The sequence below is a fragment of the Anolis carolinensis genome, chromosome 4 (assembly GCF_035594765.1).
Source record: "Anolis carolinensis isolate JA03-04 chromosome 4, rAnoCar3.1.pri, whole genome shotgun sequence".
Classification (NCBI taxonomy): Eukaryota; Metazoa; Chordata; class Lepidosauria; order Squamata; family Dactyloidae; genus Anolis; species Anolis carolinensis.
In genome coordinates this window covers 5,521,129-5,534,321 of record NC_085844.1, presented here as the reverse complement: position 1 = coordinate 5,534,321, position 13,193 = coordinate 5,521,129, and the positions used below count along the sequence as shown (strand labels likewise).

The 13,193-nt window shown below is 42.4% G+C and overlaps 1 protein-coding gene across 3 annotated transcripts in view; it reads right to left on the bottom strand.

The window, feature by feature from the left end:
- Positions 1-13,193, bottom strand: part of LOC100567418 (rho GTPase-activating protein 39) — a 302,316-nt gene that overhangs the window by 50,566 nt on the left and 238,557 nt on the right. For all 3 annotated transcript variants that reach the window (XM_062979936.1, XM_062979934.1, XM_062979935.1), the window contains exons 4-5: positions 6,685-8,080; positions 2,147-2,708 (exon numbers count right to left, since the gene is read on the bottom strand). In XM_062979936.1, the coding sequence (XP_062836006.1) occupies positions 2,147-2,708; positions 6,685-8,080 (1,958 nt within the window). The remainder of the gene's footprint in view (positions 1-2,146; positions 2,709-6,684; positions 8,081-13,193) is intronic.

Here is a 13,193-nt window from a genome sequence, read left to right as displayed (position 1 = left end):
AAAAGGTGCACTCCACACTCATTTCCATCTCCCCTCTGAGATAAGACTTTCTGTTTCTTCATCTTCTCAATTGTCTTCTTCTGTCTCTTCCTCAACCAGTAAACAGCAGCAAGGGACCTTCCAAGACATGGCAGCTACTGATGTGAGAAATGCAGAACTTCATGCTCTATGTGCTTCATGTAGGGTCTCAGCCACTATGTCTAAAGCAGACTTCGTCAATCTGTTGACACCCAGATGTATCAGACCAGGCATGGGAAAACTTTGGCTTTCCAGGTGTTTTGGACTTCCACTATTCCTAACAGCTAGTAGGATAAGTTTGCCCATGCCTGAATTAGACTAAAACTCCCAAAACACCCAAGCCAACACCGTTGGTTTGAGGACATCTGAAAGCTGTATTTGAACCCATCTGGAAGAACTGGGTTGGGAAAGGCTAGTCTAAAGTGCAACATGCAGTCCAAGTGCTCCACCCGAATCATAACTAAATGACAGTAAGGCAAAAACAACTGCTTGGCACACTGCTTGCAAAATAAAATGTTGAGGCATTACTGGTTCAGAGCATGTTTAGAGCCAGATGGCTCAAGCAAGCTGTATCACTGTTCATTATGCCCTTACGGTGAGTTTTAAAAACAGACACATTTTCCAGTCTAAAGTGATAAGGAATGGGTAAAGCTAATTTGCTAAAGTGTGTTTGTGCCATAAAAAGTTCTTGCTTCCTTAACTCACAGATAGAAAAATAAAATTATGAGAAAAAAGTATAGAATCTTAGAATCCTAGAGTTGGAAAAGACGTCATGGACCATCCAGTCTAAACCCATTCTGCCAAGAAGCAGGAAAATCACATTCTAAGCACCCCTGACAGATGACCATCCAGCCTCTGCTTAAAAGCCTCCAAAGAAGGAGCCTCCATCACACGCCAGGCCAAAGAGACAGAGTTCCACTGCTAAACAGCTCTCATAGTGAGGAAGTTTTTTCCTAATGTTCAGGTGGAATCTCCTTTTCCTGTAGTTTGAAACCATTGTTCCAAAGTCTCCAGGGCAAAAAGTATTTTAGAAGATTCTTGGCTGACGATGTGTGATAAGGAGGTACTGAATGTGACTTTGGGAAAGATGAAGAAGCCTTAAGAAATAAAAGAAATGCTAGAAGACAGAATGGAAGAGAAATTGGATTTTTGGAAATCAACATTTGAATTCCACCTCAGTCCTGGACACACAATGGGTGATTTTGTGGAAGTCACACTCTCTCAGCTTTAGAAGAAAGCTATGTTGGTAAACCTCCTCCCAACATATTTCAACATATCTCCCCAGGTTCATCTTACAGTCAACATTAAAAAAAATTATTTTAAGGCATAAGACTAGGACGCTGGAAGACTGAGGTTCAAATTGCTGCTTGGTTTCACTAGGGTTCAAATCTCCAACTTGACCTTGGGCAAGTCACGCTCTCTCCGCCTCAGAGGAAGACAATGGCAAGCCTTTCCTAAATAAATTTTGCCAAGAAAACCCTGCAATAGGGTCACTCCAAGTCAGCTGGCTTGATGGCATATAATAACAATGACTGGGAAAGACCTCCACTCTACAACATCTGGGATAGAGCTAAGAATCCTTCCAAGTCTGAAGAAGGGCATTCTTTGGGCAGTAAATCAACAACATTCAAAAAGAGGTTAAGGAAAAGCTCAAACATATGTGTGAACTAGCATTAACATGTATGTGTGTGAACTCAGGTCTAGCCAAAACCCATCAAACTTGTTTCATGTGAGATCCCATGCTGGATTTGCTTGAGCCTTAGGAAAGGAGAACCAGTGATAAGATCAACCGTGATAAGATCAGCAGAACCAGTGATAAGATCAACATCTGGGATAGAGCTATGAATCCTTCCAAGTCTGAAGAAGGGGATTCTTTGGGCAATAAATCAACAACATTGGAAAAGAGGTTAAGGAAAAGCTCATACAAATGTGTCACTAACATTAACACGTATGTGTGTGAACTCAGGTCTAGCCAAAACTCATCAAACTTGTTTCATGTGAGATCCCATGCTGGATTTGCTTGAGCCTTAGGAAAGGAGAACCAGTGATAAGATCAAGAGAGTTTTGGGGCCACCTAATTTGGGAGGCTGCCACCATTTCCAGAGGGACAAAGGGGCCTTGCCCTTACCTTTTGTGTCGTTCACTGGGTCCATGTGCCGGTAGATGTATCCTTCAAGGTAGGAGTGGAACTTGGGGGTGGGCGGGAAGAAGGCCAGGCAGATAGACATGAGCTCCCAGCCACGAGCAAGGCTCTCGTAGCGGAAGTTCTCGGTGGTCTGTCGGCAGAGCTGGATGTACAGTTCGTCCCGGAGGCCCTGCATGCTCCAGCCTTTGGTGGCGATCTCCAGAGCCACGTTGAGTTGGTCCGTCTTGGCCCGCCGGTCTCCCATGTACATCTGGATCAGCTTGAATATCTCACAGGCTTCCTTCTTGACGTTGCGGTCGGTGGTCATGATCATGGGCTTCTTGATGGACTCACTGCTCCAGGCCAGCATGTTGGCGATGGAGACCTTGCGCCGAAAGAGCCCTTGGGTGTGCTTGTTGAAGTGCTTGGAGGCCCAGTTCTCAATGTCCGTCTCCGAGGAAGGCTTCCTTAGGTTGAAGGTGGGGAAGACACAGCTGGTGCTAGGCATCATGTTCCGGTTTTGTCTGCTGCTCTCAAACTGTGCGCAGGCGCCAAGATCCTCGGACTGGGGAAAACAAGGGCAAGAGAACACAAATATGGTGACCTTCTCTCAGAAATGAGAAATCACTGCCATCAAGTTCTAGGAATTCTACCTAAGTCCTACATTTCCTTCTGCCTCGGACATACTCTGCTGGTAAGTTGGAAATACCTCTTACTGCCTGTTTTGCAAAATTGTGTTTGCTTTGTGTTCTACTTGTGGTGCATCTACACTGTAGAGAGAACATTTTAAGCAAATCTGTAAATAATCAAGTGGTTATTTCTGCATTAATTCTAGAGTGTAGAATGCACCCCCACATGATCTTCTCTCCTTGAATCCATGTACCTACTCTGAATGACCATGGCATGTAACAAAGTTTTCTTGAAGGCTACCTCACTTTGGTGTTATTTCCTCCTGCTAAACCTGGAAAGAGGCTAGGAAGTTGCCTTGTTCAGACTTAATTGTTGGTCCATTAGTCTTCTTTAGATGGTCCATCTAATTGGAGGTCACATCAGCAACTGCTACCTCCTATTTATAACTGGAGATGCCAAAAGCCCAACCTGGGACATTCTACATGCCAAGCATGTTCTCTTGTCACTGAGATATAACTCTTAAAATCTTAGCCAGGGTAACCTCTGGAAGTACAGAAATTCTAATTTTTTCAGCTCAGCTTTTCTCCAACATATCTCTGTTCCACTAACGGCAGAACCATTTCTGCCGATTACAAGAGACGGTGCTCTATCAAAACATTAGAGGGATAACTTTTTTTAAATAAGAAAAATGGAAGATTCTAATTTCTGGCCTCTGGGAATAAAGCAAGGGAGAACTTCTAGGGTTTCTTTATGAATCAGAGCGGGGCAAGCAGGGAAAGATCGGGTCAAGTCCATTGATGCCCTGCTGGCTGTCAGCATGCTCCAAGTATGACTCATCCAAGTTTCTTTGAAATCTTTTTTTCCCTTCTACATGCTCTTTGCATGCAGTCTTTCATTTCCTAGAATCAAGTGCTTTTCAGCTACTCTTTCATGGGCTTTTTTGGGTAACTTCCTTTAAATGTCAGCTGTTCAGTTCTGCCCAAATCAAAGGTGAGAAACAAGGCGGCATGGTTCAGAATCTATACAGATGTATCAAAGATTTGAGAATTCTGGCAAGCTATGCATAGTCATTATATTTTGCTTCTTGAAAAGGCTGGCATCCAAAATGGATGTTATGTTTCTAGAGAGAGAAAACATCAAGAGATCAGTTCATACCAATTATGACATCACACATCAGCTAAGAAACAATGTTTTAGGCTGATGCAGTAAGAAGGGAGAGATTATTCACCATTATCCAACTCTGGACTGAAAAATGGTTTCTGTAAAACTCGAGAAACACAAATTGGAAAGAATGACACAATGGCAAGAATTCTGCACAGAGTTTGTCCAGTATTTGTGCATCCTGCAATATTTCAGGAAAATATTCCACACAGAAATCATTTCTGTACATGTGTTTTATGCAAAACTTGTAGTATTTTTTTGGGGGGGAACCCCTGCTTTCAGATAGGTATATTGTGTGTTTTTCTGTGAATTGTTTTATTGAAAATCACTCTTATATATGGAAATTGTGATTCATTAAACACTCTTTCCAGAAATATGTACTTTTTGTGCAACAGTTTTGCAAAAAGAAAAAATTCATTCCTAGAAAGATGTGGTGTTGCATGAAAATTTTGATTTTTGTGCAAAAAGAGATTAAAAATAGTCATTCTTTGTACAATATCATTCTTTTTTGCACACAACAAGCAGTTCTGCACAAAAACAAGACTACTTAGAAACACTTTTTTCCCAATAACATGGGGGTTGAGGCTGTCACAAAACTGTATTTTTCATGCAAAAAAAAAAAGCCACATGTACTTTTGTAGAGAAAAATTTCCCGTGACCAGGTGAGACCTGGAAAGAAATACTAATCACCCCCCCCCCCCACACACACACACACAGTGGGGAGGAAACTGTGGAAATTATTCTTCCTAGCTTATGAAGATGAAACTGTCAAATATTTACATTCTCTTTTACTCCATGAGATAAACACTGGTAAGATTTCAGTAGATATTCTCAGAAGTACATTCCCAAGTCCCCTAGAGACTCATCTGTTATTCAATAATAAACAGAATCAATAGACCTCAGAGTGTTAATAACTATCCTGCAGAATCTGGGACAGGAAAATTGGCCTTGTCGATACTTTCAGCTACTCCTTTGGTTCAAAATCCTACCCAGCTTGTGGTGCCAATAAGTCATTGCTCTTCTTGCAATTAAATATCTACTGTAGGTCCATGAATTCCCATGGTGATGGGTTTAGAGAAAATGAAAGCAGCACCATAGCTAATGCTTGTAGATTGTGTGCAAAAAGAGGCATGGTGAACCTCTTTATGAAGTTCTTTCACCACAAAAACCCTATGCTGGGACAATCTAAAATGAAACAAGATATAACGGAAGAAGATGAGTCTCACAGGTCGGATGAGACTTAAGGAGTTACTGATATATAGCAGAGGACAACTGCAAATAATGCTGTGGCTAAAGATGCAACCAGACTTGAGTCAAAATGATGTTCTGCTGTTGACGTGTTGAGTTGAAAGGAAAGTCTGAAGCTACATAACACACATTATAGGAACATGGAATGTGAAAATCAGGGGAAACTAGACACGGTGAAACAAGAAATTGAATTTATAAACATTGCAATACTTTAGATGAGTGAGCTAAAGTGGATAGGAAAAGGACATTTTAGGTCACACAGTGTTTTATTCAGGAAAGGCAAATCTAAGAAGAAACAGGGTGGCATTAATAGTGAAGAGAAAAGCAGAAAAAGCAGTCAAAGAACTTGATGCCAAGGGATCGAATAATCCAAATATGACTTCTGAGAAAGTTCATCAATATAACCATAATCCAAGGTTATATTCCAATTACAGAGGCAGAAGAAAAAAACAAGCTTCTCTGCTGAAGTCCTGGAAGAAACTGACCACACACCAAAACAGTATTTCTTATTAATTAGAATTGATTAGAATACAAAAGTGGAATCAAAGAACAAGGATCAAGAAATCAAGCAGGAGAGAAACGGATTGATAAACATCACCTGATGGCCAATATACAAATCAAGTGGACTACATAATAGGGAGAAGCTCCATCCCCACTGCAAAACAAAACCAGGAACAGATTGACATGGCCTATGAACTACTAAATTCAAAAGTTAGAATAATGCTACAGAAGAAGATTGAACCAATCTTCCACAATACAACCTGAAGAACATCTCCATAGATTTTAATGTGAAAAATAAATTTGTACTATTAAGCCTAATTGAGAATCAGAGCAGCTATGGACTGAAACTCTGTGCATTGTTTGGGGAAAATGAAAAAGACGCTGTGTACTGCCAAAAGAAAAAGAACCCTCAATGGATGACAAATGGAACTCTTCAAGCAGTTACAGACATTCAGAAAGCAAAAGCAAAAGGTGACAAAAATAGAATCAGAAGCTCAGCCACCAGAGCCAAGAAATTCAGTTGCAAGGTAGCTAAATGAAGCTGAGTCATTGAGGACAAGAAAGGCGATAAATGATGTCAAGACGGAAAAGAAGCTAGAGAATAAAAGGTCACTGAACCACATCCAAACAATTTTTGAGCCAGGTTTTTTTTTTCAACTAGTTCAGCTTCACCAATTACAGGGATTTTATAAACAAAAGCTATCAGATGTGGAGGACCATAAGTTTTGTTTTTGTTTTTACCTCCAGCACCATTGGCTAAACCAGCACCATTGGCTAAAACTGTTCATTTCCTAGCAACCTTTGATAGACCAGCAGCCAATCACTTTTGGACCATCACTGATCCATGGACCAGGACTAAGAAGTGAAAGAACATTGGAAAAAAACACACACAACTTTCTGTATGGGAATCAAAACACTTGTAATGTTTCAGGGTTGTTGCGTTATTCCAGAAAATAGCACTTTTGATCATCACAGTTAACTAGCTATTTTGCCCGCCTTACCTGGGATGGATGCAGGTAGGGTTCAGGTGAAGCCAGGTTTGTCTGCACAGACACACTCTTCTCCAGCAGGATCTGTGGGAAACCCAACTTCTCAAAGGTATTCCTCTTCCAGTGCTTGTTCTCCTGCTGGGCCAGGGCCTCGTCCTCGCTGAATGCCCGCACCACCGGCCCTGGCATGGGGAGTGGGACAGCCCCATCGCTCTCATAGCCCGAACCGTCTTTCTGGGAGTCCCAGCTACTCCGCTGCTTCATATGGTAATGAGCTTGCTGGGCCTCCCACGCCAGCCGGGCCTGGGCCAGGAAGGGCTCGGGAAAGCCTCGGGTCAATTCGGCTTCCACGGACCTGCTCTCCATGCGATTCATCTGGGGCCGGCCGCAACTGGATGGAGGCCTCTCCTCCAGCAGCCCTTCCTCTCGCTCCCCGGAGCCATCAGTGGAAGAGGCATTCGGGTCATAAGAGAGGGAGGGCTTCCGACTCTTCCGCTTGCGGGTACCTGGGGAGTAACCAGTGGAGGACAGGGTGTTCTGCTGGCTGGACCATGACATGGAGTCCTCGCCCTGAGAGGCCTGGCTGACCGGGGGGCTGTGCCGGATGTCAGACCCTTCCATGCTGCTGTAGTCCCCGGATTTGATCTCCAGGCGCTGATCCCTCATGAGGCAGGGGCTGTGCTGGAGGGAGTAGGAGCCACCAATCGGATTTGGGGAATATTTGTGTCGAAGGCCTGTCTTCATCTTGGGGCTGGAGCCTGACTGCTCAACGTAGACTAATTGCCGGACGTACTCCTTGCCGGCAGGGCTGTACTCCAAGCTCATGAAGCGGTCGGGACCTTTCTGCTTGGTCAACACCAGCTGCTGGTAAGGGGAGTTGGAGCCCTGTTTGGGCGACTGCAGAAAGGGATGGGGCTTACGGATGGGTGACTTCTGGGGCGAACCCGCTTTGTAACTCCCGCTCGCCTCAAACTGCATATCCACAGGCGGCTCATCGTAGATGGGGGCCTGGTACTCCATAGGAGGTTCCTCATATAAGGGAGGCTCATAGGCGTAACGTGGGGAGGAAGGCTGGGACTCGCTGGAGTGTTTTCGGTGCTGGGCTTGAAGTGGGGAGCAGAAGGACTCACCCCGCCCCAGCAGCGGGGAGCAACTGCCCACATGATCTGCCCGTTTCAGGAAGGGTGACTGCTTCCTCTCTGGGAAAAAGACAGAGTTGTCCGAGTCGGGGGTAAAAGTCTGGAGGTTAGGGGATGGCTGGCCGCCAGACGGCCTACGCGACCGGGTGCCCTGCTGGTTGTCCATGGTGTAGCCATTGCCCTGGTGCATGAGGAAGCTGGGCTCGCGATCCGTCACCTTGATGAGCATCCGTTCCTTTGTCCCTGTGTTCCACCTGAGAGATGATGCCCTGGGCAAAGGAAAGAGAACACAAGGCAGGAATCAGAAAGGAGGTCCACACAAGAAACACCTTCTTTGGTCAGGTTCTATATATCAATCAATCATTTATATCCCAGACATTTCCCTGTGGGGACTTAAGGTGGCTATGTATAAACATAAATAAACTGGACACAAGACTTGCCCACTGAACTTGTTTAACTCAAGGATGGTCCAATGTTACACATTTTATTCCTTTATCTGGATCTGAAGCAGGCTGGAAACAACATGCCAACTGAAGTCTAGATCTTTAAAATTAGTGACATAACTGCTATTTAAGCAGTCAAGACTTGCTAGAAGGTATATTATTCTGAAACAATACGGCCGGACTTTGGTTCTCAACCAAGTGAGGTGGGACAGACAAGATCCTGGAGAGAGGAGAGTGCCCTATGAGCTTTGTCCCTCCTCCTCTTACTCCTAACTTACTACACCATCACAATGCCTGTTCACACATAAGGACCTGGACTTCATTAAAGAAGACCTGACCCTACTCTTTGATTTATTTTAAGCTCACAGAAATGCATGTTTTACTGGAATAAAAATGGCAAAAGAAAAAGAAACAGGAAGCCATACATACACTTGATTCTGTGCCCTCGAGGCCCCAGACCTTCCTTACAATTACCATTCCGGTGGTATTTCCTCAAGTGAGGCACTTTGGACTCTTAATTAGAATTTGCTGCAAAGCTAGAGGTTTCCTTCCTTGCTCCCAATTAATATTTCATGATCAGAAATAATTATAATCTCCACAAAATCCTTGCTGAGCACCATTAACTATAGAACTGCATTACTGAAACAGCACTAGGACAACGACTTCCACAATTTTTGCGTTGAGATTGAATATTTCTACCACGGAGTTGTCTGAGGAAAAATCCTTACAATCAGATCTCCCATGTTTGGCCCTGAATCCCGGGCATATTCTTAGTGCAGCCATTCAAAAACTGGTACCCACCACCTGGGCTTAAAGCTAACCTTTAAAAACACAGAGAACTGGAAAGCCCTGACCCTCGACCATTGGTACTGGAGGTCAACTGTGATCAACTTTGGTGCCATATATTTTTAAGAGGCACGAATAGAGAGTAAAAGGGAGGAATGTGCCAAAAGGAAGAAGGCACATCAAGCAAACCCTTGTCAGGACCACCTTCCACCTGGAAACATATGTCCTCATTGTGACAGACCATGCAGATCCAGAATAGAGCTCTACAGTTGCTTACGGACCCACCGCCAAGACTCTATCCTTGGAAGACAATCAGAGTCAGCCATGAGGTCCGATAGTAATAGCTGGAGTACCATTCCATAATCACACAGTTACAAATTAGGGGGTGCTATCTGTGAAAAATGAGCATGGGAGAAGGCAAAATGAAGCCATTGTCCTCCAAAATAGGAATTTTATAATTTCCCTTCCATTCCAATTTTTTAGCATTACAGGAACTTAAAATGCCACATTTATATCAGTGGTTCCCAACCTTTTTTTAACCAGGGACCACTTGACCAGGGACCACTCTCCAACATTAGTAGCAAAAGTTTTACAAGTCTGTTTTTGGTCAACTTTAGATTCGGTTTGGTTATTTGGGGTGCTGATTCAAAAAATTGCATTGGATAGACCATATCAGCTCTAGTTTCTGATACAGAATGCATGTCATCCAATAGTCGCCATCTAGCCTCCCACAGAAAATCATATTCAATAATCTAGAGCTAATGTGGTCTATCCAAAGCAATGTTCTGAATCAGCCCCCCAAATAACCCCAGGAACAGGCCTAAAAACAAAAATACCAAGGCGCCCACACTTCCAGGTGCCGCTACATGGAATGGCTCAGTTCAGGGAGAGGGAAGAGGAGGAGAAGCAGCAGTCAGGAGGCTTGTTGTCACGCCTTTCGTGGGTAGTTAGCCTCTCCCCTCCCATCCCCTTTGCCTTGGCACTATAAGAGGGTTTTGCGAGACCAGTTGCTCTCATTGCAACGGTTTCGTAACGGTGAGATTGCGGATCATATTTTAGTTCTTGGGGGCCACTGATGGTCCACAGACCACAGGCTAGGAACCACTGATTTATATGTACAGATATGGGGTTGAAAGGAAAGGAAAGGAAAGATAACACAACCAAGGAAAGGCAGACATAGAATATATTAGAATTCTATGAGTGAGCTTTTCCAAAAATCTTAATTAGTATCAATTTTTAATAAAATGCTTGGGACCAGAAGTGTTTTGGATTTCTTAGCATTTTGGAATCACTGTGTTTGCATATACATCTATAATGAGATATCTTGGAGATGGGACCAAAGTCTGAATACAAATTTCACTAATGCTTCATATATAATAATAATAATAATAATAATAATAATAATAATAATAATAATAATAATAAAAAAACTTTATTTATACCCCGCCACCATCTCCCCAACGGGGACTCGGGGCGGCTCACATGGGGCCATGCCCAAGACAATACAATAAACAAAATATAAAAACAACACCTTGTATATATACATTAATTTTAACAATTTTGTGCATGAAATAACAATTGTAAACACTGAACCATAAGAAATCGAAAGTCTTCCCATCTTAGCCACCCCTGTGGACAATTCTGGTTTCAGATTTCATAATTTGGATAAAGGTAAAATGACATATAAAGAAAAGATGACAAAATGCAAACATAATTAATCCAAAGAAAGATGTACATTACAACTAAAAATAAAAAACTATACTACAAACCAAAGGAACATATTACATGACACAAAAATGATAAAAGAAAACAGGGAATAAAGACTAATGATTTCCAACTTTCCTGCCGATGGTTGCAATTATACATGCATCATACATCCTCTAAATATACTCCTTAAACGAACTTCTATATTTAGTTAAAGCTACTATTCTTCAAATCCTAGTACAGATAATCCATTCATTCCTAATTATTAGCCAACACATATGTAGTGAATAAATTACTAAATACAATAGTTATGTAAATCTTAACAAATGCTCCCAGTGTGGCTTGAAGAGTGATGTGTTTGGAGGCATCTAGACATGTTTTATGTTTGATTGGGCATCTCTCCACGGGAAGTTCAATAATGATCTTCTTGTCTCTTCTGATTGTCCCCCAAGATGCACAGCATGTGAATTATTTCTATGTCTCCAATGCTGGGAATCTGGGGACCGAGGGAAAAATTTATTTGGGGGGGTCTAAATGTTGATTTGAAGGGGCAATGCCCTTTTATTACCTCGACCCCAATGACTGCACCCTTGGTAATAAGGCTTTTTTATATGTATTGCACCCAGTGTGAATTGAGAGCACCCCTTGAGCAAAATAAATGCTTCTCCGCATTTTGGGGGGCAGTCAATAGAGGCAAAACGCTTGCTGTGATGTTGGGATCCAGCCAGTTTCCTCTTCATTTTCAAATTAAAAGAGAGAGGCTGTGAACGAGCAGAATGGTGTGAGAGGCTTCATTCATGTTGTGTCAAGATGCAGCCCGACTAAATGTCAATGGATAAGAAAAGCAGAGTTTAGTGGGTTGCGAGGACCTGCAGAGCAGCACGTAAGGCCACTTGTGGGATTTCAAAGAGGACGAGCATCAACGTCACACGGAGACAGCAAGCACTCTTTCAGAAGACACGCAAGGGCTCATAAGCCCTCAGCCACACTTTGCTGCCCCAGTAGATCTGGCTCCGTGATCGCCAAGAGTTGTTGCATAAACCAGAGGATAAACAGAGGATGCTACACTGTCTGGGCATCTGTAACACTCAACTTTGGCATCAAATGGTACCACAACATTACACAGAGATGGAGGCAGCATGGCAAAAAGCTTCTGTGAGGCACAAAGGATGGGATGGAGAACACACATTCCTAACAGTGGTTAATTAGCTGGAAATAGTGTCCAGTGCTTAACTAACTTTAAAATATGAGAAGCAACAAAGACTTCAGCTCACAATCCTGTCCTATGGGATATAGCTCAATTTCGCTTTAAAACCAAAGTGCTACCAGCTTATTGTACAACTTTCATCTCAATCCCCGACCTTTTAGATAAAGTACAACAGAAAAGGAATGTGTTGAGATCTCTGTTTTATACATTAGTGCATCTTCATTTAGTGGAAGAAACTCATACATTGCAGGGCTTCCCTTAAGCGAGCCCTCATTGTCCAAGTATGTAGTGTTCTGGCGGTTGCTTCTCCAGTCTTCAGGACGTTCAGGGACTTCAAATCCTTATTGTGGGGTAAACTTGATTAATATAGTTCAGTTCTGTATCAAGGAAAGTCACGAGATTCTCCAGAGTTTTGGCAAGAGTTCCAGAGCATCCCTAAACATGGGACAACTTAAGGCCTTTGTGCCACTGATGACCACCAAAAGCAGAACTTTCCAAAAATATATACAGTAGAGTCTCACTTATCCAATGTAAACGGGCCGGCAGAATGTTGGATAAGCGAATATGTTGGATAATAAGGAGGCATTAAGGAAAAGCCTATTAAACATCAAATTAGGTTATGATTTTACAAATTAAGCACCAAAGCATCATGTTATACAACAAATTTGATAGAAAAAGTAGTTCGAGACACAGCAATGCTATGTAGTAATTACTGTATTTACAAATTTAGCACCAAAATATCATGATGTATTGAAAACATTGATTACAAATATGCGTTGGATAATCCAGAATGTTGGATAAGTGAGACTCTACTGTAAATAAAAGATTTTCATGAGCTATACAGGCAGGCCCCAAATTATGAACAAAATGGGTTCTGTAGGTTTGTTCTTGAGTTGAATTTGTAAGTAAGTTGGAACAGGCCCATTTATAAACGTAACTCCAGCCAAAAATACCGTGTTTCCCCGAAAATAAGACAGTGTCTTATATTAATTTTTGCTCCCAAAGATGCGCTAGGTCTTATTTTCAGGGGATGTCTTATTTTTCCATAAGGAAGAATTCATATTTATTGTTGAACAAAAAAAAATGAACATTTCTTATATACTGTACAGTTATCACAAACCAGCATAACCAAACAAACTGTGAACCCTATCAAGGATTTCTTGTTACTACCATTATTTCCACGTACAACAATCTATGGTATGTACATTTACCGATCCTGAATGCCCTGGTGTTCTGTTCAGC